General features: G+C 40.6%; 1 protein-coding gene across 2 annotated transcripts; it reads left to right on the top strand.

The window, feature by feature from the left end:
• The first annotated feature begins 354 nt into the window (after positions 1-354).
• On the top strand, positions 355-8,957 carry LOC148320934 (transcription factor AP-2-epsilon). 2 transcript variants are annotated; one of them, XM_088278541.1, is made up of 7 exons: positions 355-503; positions 1,785-2,228; positions 3,770-3,824; positions 5,047-5,278; positions 6,486-6,604; positions 7,053-7,191; positions 8,269-8,957. In XM_088278541.1, the coding sequence occupies exons 1-7, from the start codon at positions 465-467 to the stop codon at positions 8,528-8,530; spliced, it is 1,290 nt and encodes a 429-aa protein (XP_088134667.1). In that variant the 5' UTR covers positions 355-464; the 3' UTR covers positions 8,531-8,957. The 2 variants fall into 2 exon arrangements, with proteins under 2 accessions (XP_088134667.1, XP_088134668.1); XM_088278542.1 differs by lacking the exon at positions 355-503 and adding an exon at positions 845-1,098.
• The last annotated feature ends 2,404 nt before the right edge of the window (positions 8,958-11,361 follow it).

The raw sequence follows: 11,361 nt of genomic DNA on the forward strand, positions 1-11,361 counted from the left end.
TATGCACCTCCATTGTTCTACTCTAAATTGCACATAAAATTTAAATACAAATTTGACTCAAGATAAATGTTTAAAAAAGTGAAATATAACTGAACTGTGCAAGGGCAGTAATTCTTTGTCATACCACTAGAGGGAGCCAGTGTACTAGTGGGACCTGTACGACACTTAGGAGAATCCCTGCTCCACAAAAAAACACGTGGAAAAAAAAGTTTCAATTTATCTACCCCCCTTTTACTATACTTCACACCTCCCGCCCTCTTTCTTTTGAAATGTGCCCTCCTACTCCCTCTTCTGTCCTCTAGTCTCCTCACTCGTACAAAAACTCCTGCATGGCGTGACACACTAACTCACTTCTTCTCTCTCACCTCTCCACCCAACATCAAATCTTCTCCCCCACCCATTTTTATTTTTTTTATTTTTTTTAACCCTTCATCTCCCTCCTGACCGGCTGCACAGGCGAAATCATGCTGTGGAAGGCCCGGAACAAGACTGATGGCATGCAGGTATATGGAGTTTTTATTTATTTCGTTTTGTTTTGCGTAAAAGGTTGGGTGCGTTTAATGTGTAATTGAAAGTGAGAGGTTAATTTTAACATAAATATTGATGCAAAATACAAGAATGATGATGAGTGAGTAAAAAAATGAATTCATCAAGAAAATGCAATTTATCAGTTAAATTATAACGCGTAAAATGGTGCGAAAAAGTTTTCGGTTTTAAGTGTGGGGTAATGCACTAATTGGCTGAATATATCTCTTTAAGAGAAGTGGACCCCGTCGACCCCTCCCCTTATTCTTGCAGCTGCACCAAACCTATAAGTAGTGCCTTCATGGAGAGCATCCACGCCTCCATCTATTTATGTGTGCGCGTGATGGTGTGTGCGTGTGTGAGTGTGTGTGTCTTGAAGGAAAAAAAAAAGTAAATAGAGTTCATTAATGGAGCCGTGAAACGAAGCTGGATTACATTGTGGAGAATTTTCGCGATCCCTTGGAAGGTTGAGCATCCTGTTGATTTAGTTATTTTATTTTTATTTTTTATTTTTTTTAACACTGAGGGTGTTGTGAGTGGGTCCAGATGTTAATCCACACCTACTCGGCTATGGTGAGTGTGGCGTCTTTTTGGACCACTTTGTCAAGATATTTGCGCTTGATATCACAACGAATGTGACTCTTAACAAGATGATTGTGCGCCCTCGATTGTTTTATTTGCTTATAGACATGATTTGAGTCAATTTTTGTAGTAAGAGACTTGCATTTTGTAGTCCTTGCGCAATAATCTGCAAAACAAATGACAAGAAAGAGGGATTATTTTGTGCATGTTTTAATGATTAAAATATAGATTAAAAACGGTATTTGAAATGTCACTTCATGGTTGGCATGTCTGTGTCAAATAATGGAGGCAAATATTGATCGGACTGACCCAGCTCTAAAAAAGAAAAAAAATCCAATTGTGGCAGGATGTGTGTGAGACAAAATAGGCTGTTAACAATTTCTATGCCCGAAAGAATGTTTGCGTCATTTGAACTAAAATCGTAATTATAAAGATGCATTTTTAAATATAAAGCGCTTTGCATGTTCTTTGCGACCTTTGTGACACATGCCAAGGGGCGAGTCTGCCAGTGTGCATTAAATCAGATGCAAATATTTGAATTATAAAGCCAGCCAGTATAGATGCAGGCAGAATTTTGGAGTGTAATAACAGTGTAATAACATTTTGCACATATTGATTAATATTGATTGGTGATTATTTTCTTCAATAAAAGTTTTGTAACGCGTGCTTTTGTGCAGGAGCGCGCAGACGGACTGAGTAGTTCCTCACCGAGCGGACGCCTCTCCCAGTTGTCCTCCCTCAACCAGGCCGCCTACTCCTCAGCTCCCCCCCTCTGCCACACTCCGGCCTCCGACTTCCAGCCCCCGTACTTCCCTCCTCCGTACCCGCAATCCTCCCTGTCATACTCCCAGAGCCAGGACTCGGCCTACTCCCACCTGTCGGACCCTTACCCCTCCATTAACTCCATCCATCAGCATCAGCAAGCCGCATGGCACTCCCAGAGGTCGCGCTCCGACGAAGCGGGGCTTTTGTCGCAAACGCACCGGGCTCTCGGGCTCGACCCCCGGAGGGACTACGCGGCTGTCCCCCGCTTGCTTCACGGTCTCGGGGAAGGGGCCGCCGCTCTCGGGGACGGACCCCTCGGGATGCATATAGGACATCACGGCCTGGATGAGCTTCAGGTGATCTCTCGTTGACTTTGATCGCCCCCACGCCCCCCCCCACCCACCACCACCCGTCCTTGTTGGAATGATGCTGCGTAATGAACAGCGAATGTGTAAAGTTTACGTTATGTGCACATAGTTTTAGATGAAGTGATTATTAGATGAGTATGATTTTCTAATGTGATTTTATTTCACTAAACCAAAACATAATTTAAATATGATTTTTTTCGCGCCACACATTTAAAATTATATTTGGCCATGTAGTGTAAAAATATATATAATTTAGCAATAAACCAATAAATCTAAACATTTAATCTCATATTTTTTCACCCCAAATACGTCTTGATCACTTGGAAAGTTGACAAAAAACGATATAGAGGCATCGCCTTAATAAAGTTAACATAAAAAATTTCAACTTAAGAAAAACATATGAACGGAAAATGAACTAATTACAATACATTTTTTACGGATTAAATTTTTTGTCGTATTAAATTCTGTCAAACACAATTATATGCGCATATGTTTCCTAAATGATTAAAACGTATAATAGAATTAAATTATATTTTATACATGCATGTTGCATTCGCGTCTTTTTTTTACGCGTATGCAATAAAATAACTCCCACTTCCCCCCCTTTTAGCTTCTGCATCGTTTTTTTTCCAGCCCAGAAGAATAGTTTGTAAGGTTTCGTGAGCAGTCAGCTTCCCCGCAGCAGGTGCAGCTGCAGACGCTGTTTGTTGCACAAACACACCGCGACCAATTGATGTGCACGCTCATTATTAAGAAAAGCGACGTTGGAGAGGCGCGCCAGAAGAACACAGTCGAGGCGGGCATGTCGCTGCTAAACGGAGGCCTGCTCGACATGCGTCTTTATTTGATTAATGGACGATATCCTGCACCTTTAAAGCCGACTATGAATTTCACACAAAAGGAGCTCGCCTTGTGTCATTTTAGCACCGCTTCAATGAATGGAGCAAATGCATTGAACGGATTAAATTAAATCCAACTAACGCCACGCTGATTAATATTTTTAAAGCGACACAATTGCACGTTGGGAGTCCAGTTCTGATCCAATAATAACTTTTTTTTTTTTAACTAATACAATAGTGAGGAACACTAAAAATCATGAGTCACTTTTTGGTGTATAAATAAATTTGACCGTTTTATTTCATGTGAATGTTTTGCTCAACTTGTTTTAATACAGTATAGTGTAAAAAAAACTCAAATGATATGGCCAGCAACCTTTAAATTAATATATATATATATATATATATATATATATATATATATATATATATATTAATCCTAATCTATTATCGAAAGAATTCCCTGCTGCTATGGATTCACCCCCCAAAGAACCCCAAAGGTGAAAAATGGTGCTATATGGTACCAGGGGTGCTACAGAAAAGAAAAGTTAATGTAGAACCTCTGAAGCATCTTTAGTTTTTAGAGTATGCATTACCGGGCTTTTGAAGAGAAAAGCAGTGTGTGGGCGCCTGTGTGTGTGTTTAGGCTAGAAGGCCAGTGGATAAATGATAGTGACTGTCTGTCTGACACAGGGAATGGAGGAAGGATCAGCCTTGGGCATCCTGGACCACTCTGTCATTAAAAAAGGTAAGCTCCTGAGTGTGTGTGTGTGTGTGTGTGTTTCTATATATGTGAAGAGAAAGGGCGAGCGCTTGTGTCCAAAGTGTGCACCTATATAATTGTGCTATACATGCTGAAGGGGTTTTTGGGTTTAGTAATGGCGCTCCGACACCAGTCTTGCCTTGCTGACACACACACACACACACACACACACACACTATAAATAATTCTGTTTTGCTATTTCATTTGAAGTCAAGAAGTCCTCTAATACTCAGCTGCAGACTTTCACCCCAAAGGCACACATTCTTAATGAACTGTTCATGGTCATATGAGAGAGAGAGAGAGAGAGAGAGAGGGATTAAAGTGAACAGAAAAGAGAAGTGGGCCAAGGGGAAAAAAATTGATACGATAAAAGCAGAGTTGTGGGGAAATTTGCAGTGGCGTCGTGCTAATATTGCAGATATTGAGTGGCAGTTTTTTTTTTTTGTGGCCCTTTCAGAAGACACAGAGGAGAAGAAAACCGGTGGAGTCTGACACAAGTGGTGGTGGTGGTGGTGGTGGGGGGGTGATGTCATTGTCACGACAACGCTACTTTACACCAATTTGAACACCTTTCATGTCGTGTTAGCAGTTAGCAATTAGAGCAATGTTGCTATTCATTATTGTGCGCCGTGTTTATTTAGACGTGTTGTTTGGAATGGATTTGGGATTATGGACAGATTAAAAAATTCTAATTTAGAGTTGGTCACATAGAGAAAATTGAGTGTGAACTGATGCCCTTGAGGTGTGAAATCAAGTAATTTTCGCATATTCATGTAAAAATGTTCTTGCGGTACTGTTGTATTAATTTCACCTTTGGGATAAACTTGAGCTGCGATTGTTAGTCTGATTATGTCGAAACATTCAGACGCACTCTAAAACCTTGTGGAACATTATTCTCAGAAAAGCGGACGCTGTTGCAGCTGAAAAGTTACATCTCCAATAGCTGTCGATTTATTTGATAATCGAGTAGTTGTCGATTAATTGTTGCTCCTCGACTAGGTCAAGCCCATGAATACTACATGACTTTTCTTTCTTTACATTCCATTTTATTTTTGATAATTGTGTTTAACAATAGATTTTTATTGGTCGAATTAAACAGAAAAAAAGGTAGTTGATAGGGGTGTAACAAAAATCGATTTCAATCAGAACGTGTGCATCGTCCCGTCCTTAAATGTAAATACCTCTTTCATTTTCTTTGGCTTTGCAGTTCCTATCCCATCCAAGCTGAACGGTTCGTCCCTGTCCGCCTTGTCCCTCGGTAAGGACGGACTCGGCATGGGCACCGTGTCCAACCCGGCCGAGGTTTTCTGCTCGGTGCCGGGCCGCCTCTCGCTGCTCAGCTCCACCTCCAAGTACAAGGTCACCGTCGGGGAAGTGCAGAGGCGGCTGTCCCCGCCCGAGTGCCTCAACGCCTCTCTGCTGGGCGGAGTCCTCCGCAGGTGAGAGGAAAAGCACAAATAATATCACTTCTTTTTCTTACTCCGACAAAAAAAAGTGAGGCAAAACAGTAAAACATCTTAACAGCTAGCTAGCATTGGTTCACGCTAACGTGAATGGACTAACAAAAAAAATGAGCTACAAATAAATATAGAACTAGACCATAAATACCTTATACCTGTATGAGTTATTTTTTTAAAGTTTAGCCGGGTATTTGTTAAATGTCATCTCAATTGCAAATGCACCACACAGCCCCAATGCAAGCAGACTGTAACAAAAAATAAGTGGTTTACGACGACATACGACGTTTCAAGGTTACAAATGAATCAATGCTGTCCTCAGTGATCGGTGTACTTCCGTTTCGTAATCAAGTGCACATACGTTGCTCCAGTAGAATTTTGAAGTATCTCTAAAGAGTAAGTTAGACAAAAAAAAACAATTATACAAAATATGATGAAAGTTATGAAGCACAAGTGTTACTATTTTAGCCTTCATTGAAGAAAGACAAAATGGTGGCAAGTTACTCAAAAACGTTATGAGATTTCTTAAAGAGGCAGTCACGGTGTGGATAATAAAACATAATATAAAATATATAAACCATTTATTACACATACTATAGTTAGCAGAGCAGACTATGTGACATTCCAAAAATACCGAGAAGGATTTGAGAGTGTCCCAACAGTTGACTCAGTCCATCTGAACATCTCTGATGATATCTTCCGAGTAAAAGCATTTATACAAAGTAACTGTGAGGTCAGAGCTTGAGGACCCAAAATGGGTCATGGGACTAAATCACAAGAGAAGCCAACGTTTTAATGAAGCCGGGCCTCGGGGCAAGACACAGCAAACTCATGGATGGGGCTCATTAAAGGGTCTAAAGGGAAGTAACAGTTTCGTTCTCTTCTACGGAGAGACGATTTGCCGCTGTTTGTCATAGCTTTCCCAAAATATGGCGCGCGTGAATAAATATCAAGAGGCCCTTAAAATTCATTCAGGCAACCCGGGTAAAATGAACGTACTTTTTTGGCTTCGATATCCGTCAATGGCAATGAATGAGTTAAAGGTGAATAATCAAGGAGAGAAAACAAGACAGGAAATAGAACATTTTCACTGCTGACAGGGATCATATGAGGATTTCAGTGACACACACGCACACACACCGATTGGACCATATACTAAAAACTGCTCCCTGTCTCTACCGGCCCTCAGGGCGAAGTCCAAGAATGGTGGCCGCTGTCTGAGAGAGCGTCTGGAGAAGATTGGCCTCAACCTGCCCGCCGGGCGACGCAAGGCAGCCAACGTCACTCTGCTAACATCTCTGGTGGAGGGTACGACACACACACCCACACACACACACACACACGCAGACCTGCCCATACACGAACAGATACAGACATGCAGAAATATGTTTGCATTAGCTGATGTGAATATTTAAGCCAAGCATGGTTGGCGCACACACACACACACACACACACACACATCCAGGGTGTCATTTAAAAAAAAAAGAAAAAAAAAGAAAGAAGCCAAAAGACCAGTGAACTGTGTAAGTAGTGCAAGTGAGAAAATGGTTGCACAATGTTTCCCCTGACCTGACCGGACTTGACAAAGCAGCAGATTGTGCAGCACTTTGAGAGCATTTTCACGACTACTAAATAGGAAACCCAAGCAGATGTCACAATAACTGCCCTGTTTTCACTGTGCTAAATTTAAATCCCCTAATCGACTCACACTGCCTCTGTCCTCACCATCCTCCTCCTCCTCCTCCTCTTCTTGCAGGTGAGGCCGTCCATCTGGCGAGGGATTTCGGGTACGTGTGCGAGACCGAGTTCCCCGCCAGAGCCGCCGCCGAGTATCTGTGCAGGCAGAGCGAGCCCGACCAGCTTCCGACGCGACGCAGCATGCTGCTCGCCACCAAGTGAGTGGCGCTTCCTGTTGAATTGGAAGGGGGGATATTTGGCATTAGGGACACCTGCAATATCACGAGACAGCTCATTAGGGACACAGTCTTGATTGGATTGAAATCAAGTGCTATTATGAAACAATCGTTCATCAAAAAGCATCTCTGATTTCATGACATTGAATGCAAATTTTGGCTATTTCTGGGTCGATCCCAATTCCCCGCAAATGCGGCTTGAATGCATGGTAAGAATAAAAAAAAAATTCTTGAAATAAATAGGATGGATTGGTCCATCTTCTAATTGGATCGGCGATTGGTTGTCGTTTTTTATTTTGAACTCGATGGTCAGTGATCAAAATCCTGATCGTGTAAAGGCTACAGACAAGGGGCACGAGATATTGGTGAATAATTTGTAGAAATAAGTAGATAAATAAAAAATAGATAAATAGATAAATAAATAAATAAATAAATACATAAATAAATAAATAAATAAATATAGTAGCCACTTGGTTCAGTATCGATTTGTGAAAAAATATCAAATTGGCTAAATTTGTTTCAAAATTATTTTCAAAATTTGTTACAGTCTGCGTGCCAGCTACAATCAAGTATCCAGAAGTGCAGAGGTTGTATTTGTAAAATGTTCCCTTTATAAATGGTACCTAAATAAACATATTGAGGATTACTGAATTATTCTTTTTGGTCAGGATTGGATATCATTAGATTGGGTGTGGGCAAACTACGGCCCGGGGGCCACACGCGGCCCGTTAAACGTTTTAATTCGGCCCGCCAAACTTGGAAAAAAATCAAATGAATAAACATTGTGAATGTTTTATTTTCTAAATACTGTGGTTTTTCAAATGCTTTTGTTCATTTTCATTTCAAATTAAATGTATTTTTTTTCTCCGATGAGGTGAGGTGACCAAAACACTCCATCCATCTGCTCCTGGTCCGGCCCCTCTGTCAAATTTCAGAGCCCATTGTGGCCCACCAATCAAAAAGTTTGCCCACCCTTGCGATTAGATTGTGCAGAAACAGAAAATGTCTAAATCTAGCCGTGTGACCCCCGCCCCCTCACCTTGTTTTTCTTAAATAAAGGGAGATCTGCAAGGAGTTTGTGGACCTCATGTCCCAGGATCGTTCTCCGCTCGGGGGCAGCAGACCCACCCCCTGCCTGGAGCCCAGCCTCCAGGGGAGCCTCACCCACTTCAGCCTGCTCACCCACGGCTTCGGCACCCCCGCCATCTGCGCCGCGCTCTCCGCTTTCCAGAGCTACCTGATGGAGGCGATCAAAATGCTGGACAAAGGAGACGGCGGAGGGAAAGGCCATCACGACAAGGAGATGAAGCATCGTAAATAGACGGCGATGAGGCCCAAAAAAAAAAAAAGAGGTTGAAATTCCTCTTTGTTGCAACATTGGGGACAACTACAGAGCAGCCTAAACTGTAATGTAATGTTTGTCCATAAAGCTCACTTCAAAAGGACCTCTTCTCAGTAGCATCCACATCAGGATGAACTCCAACATATGGCAGTATTCTTTTATTTCAGACAATTATTTTTTTTCAAATGACGTGTTCGTGGAAGCGGATTTTTTTTTTTTTCCCCCCAGATATTTTGGACTCATGCGGGACGTGTCGTATATAAAGCCATATCTGAGACAACAACCTGCTCTTTTGCTGACAGACTTCCTTCTCAGCTTCGGTTTGTAGTTCTTAGCATGGTGCTCATTGGAAACGGAGTTGCATGTTCGCTCTTCAGAGGGCCGAGAGATGAAAATGCAACTCAAAGGCGAGAGCGGGCCTTGGAAGTTCTGCGTGTTGTGTATATAAGTTAAGAAAAGAGCAAAATCATTTTGTACTTTGTGTGTGTTTATTATTATTGTTATTACTGTTGTTATTGTATTACAACATAAATGTAATATATTATTAAAAAAAAAAGAATGGATTTGTTTTATGGCTGTTTTTACTGTTCTGATCAGGGATATCAAAGCATTTGAAAAAAAAATGCTTATGCACATTTAACTGAATGAAACACTTTTCAAATGTGGAAAAAAAAGAGATCCACGTATACACTTGAGCTCAAAACTTTCATCGCTTCCTGTCACAATAATTACACATTTTATTGGTCCCTTAAGGACAGACTTTTTATAACTGAGAGCTATTTCTTGGGATCCGATTCCTGCGAATTATTAATTAATAATATTAATTTACGTAAAGACAAAAAAAAAAAAAACATGTTTTTTTCATAATAATTCAGAAACTAGGTCAATATCAATATGCAAAACACTTAAATGAATTCTTGTCGGTGATTCCATTTTCAAATGAGATAAAAAAAAACATCCACATCATTCCTGGAAAATCACAATGTCCAACCACTGGTGAGCTAGTTTTAGAACAGGCCTGCAGCTTGAAAAACTGCTTGTAGCAATGATCATATTTTGGTGATCAACTACACAGATAATATTGTCAATTAAAGTCACCAACTGACATAATATAGCAACTAGATGTGCGGTACGAATATACTCATCAAAAGTAGGATGAAGCCTCATTAGATGTGACTTCCTCTTCCTCTATTGCAGGTTTTTCCCCTCTAACCTTAAAAAAAATCTCTTTACAAGATGGATTATTCCCAGTGACCATCGAGGTCTCCAGACGATGCGCTTTAATGCTTTCATGACTTCTTAACGTGATGCCCTGCAGGTTCACATTTCAGAGAAAAGTCGTTGACACGTTCGTGCTTTCGTCAGCATCAAACTGTGCTTACCTTGGTGAGCTAACTTTTCTCATATTTAAAAAAAAAAAAAAAAAACTCTTAAAATGGTGACTATGGTGAAACTAAGGGGGCTTAAAAGGGACTCAAGGGGGATGCGCTCCATCTGCAGCCTTCAACAATACCTGGTTGGGCGCATGCAGAGGTTTGACCCCCGGAGTCCAATAAGCCAAGCAAGTCAGCTTCATCCCTGAAACCATCTGTTTGTGAGTCACCGACTTCCAATGGACCGCCTTTCCCGCTCCACCAAACGTTATTCCAGCTTTCCAGGGGCCGCACGCATCCTCTCCGATACCTGTCTTATCTCCCTCGGTCTCCTCCCATCTCATTACGCCTCTCAGTAACCTAACCTCCGCTCTCCTCCTCCATCACCCGCTCTCCCAGCCATTGCACCCCCACCCCCCCAACTCCCCACTTTGTGCCCCCCCCCCTATCTGACACTCAGCAGGGCCGCTCTCCATCTCCGTGTGTGTGCCTGCAGGCAAACATATGCTCCTCTTCCCGTCAAGAAGATTCCGGTGTGTTTGAGAGAGGAGGGATTGTTTAATGTTTATTAATCACCTGTCTGTGGAATGGGGTGGCGAGACAGCGATGGAGCCACACACACACACACGCGCACGCGCACACACACGTCTATTCAGTGACGTTGCCAGCATGTCCTGGTTTTACAATTACAGCAACATTATTTAGAGAGATTCATATTGTTTATCTTAAACAATAATCCAAGAGAAGTTGCTAAATCATAGGTTTCAAACTTAAGGCCTGGGGGCCAGAAGCTGCTCACGAAATATTTTTATGAGGCCCACTCAAGCAAATAGAATCTACTTTATGAAGCTTGCTAGATGAATTCAATCTATTTATTTTACTTAAATCTGTTAAGAATTTTTTTATTTCCTTTAACCAAGGTATTTTTGCTTGCCATTTGCCATGATTTCTAAATTCAAAATCACCCCTATTCAAACTTTTATTAATTATTTTTGTGACAGAAGAATAAATAAATAAATGGTGTGAATAAGTTTTATTGTGATTTATTTTGGTCTTGTTTTCAACATAAAAAATATGGTATTTTTATAGGGGCGTCTAGATTTTTTATAGCCACTGTTCTTATCCATTATATCCACTATTACAAATGCACAAATGAGATATTATGATTCGAATTAAGTTGAAAGATTCTTAAATATTTCATTTAGATTTTTAAAAACTATTTTCCATCAAGTTCCTAAAAGCAATCAAGTATATCCGTTGAGTTAAACTTTCTAATTATTTCATAATTAGAATATATATCTATATATATATTTTATTATTTACTATTATATATATATATATATATATATATGTATATATATATATATATATTCTAATCATATTTTCATAAGCAACAAGTATGTTATTAAAATGATACACAAGCTATGTTATTAACTG

Source organism: Idiotropiscis lumnitzeri, chromosome 16 (assembly GCF_059441095.1).
Source record: "Idiotropiscis lumnitzeri isolate Australia: NSW breed Sydney's pygmy pipehorse chromosome 16, RoL_Ilum_1.0, whole genome shotgun sequence".
Taxonomy (NCBI): Eukaryota; Metazoa; Chordata; class Actinopteri; order Syngnathiformes; family Syngnathidae; genus Idiotropiscis; species Idiotropiscis lumnitzeri.

Bases quoted from the DNA above. Each gene is read 5' to 3' on its own strand.
- LOC148320934 (XM_088278541.1), top strand. From the start codon at position 465: ATGCTGTGGAAGGCCCGGAACAAGACTGATGGCATGCAG. The intron at 2,229-3,769 runs GTGATCTCTCGT...TGTCTGACACAG, and splicing joins ACGGCCTGGATGAGCTTCAG to GGAATGGAGGAAGGATCAGC. The intron at 7,192-8,268 runs GTGAGTGGCGCT...TCTTAAATAAAG, and splicing joins AGCATGCTGCTCGCCACCAA to GGAGATCTGCAAGGAGTTTG.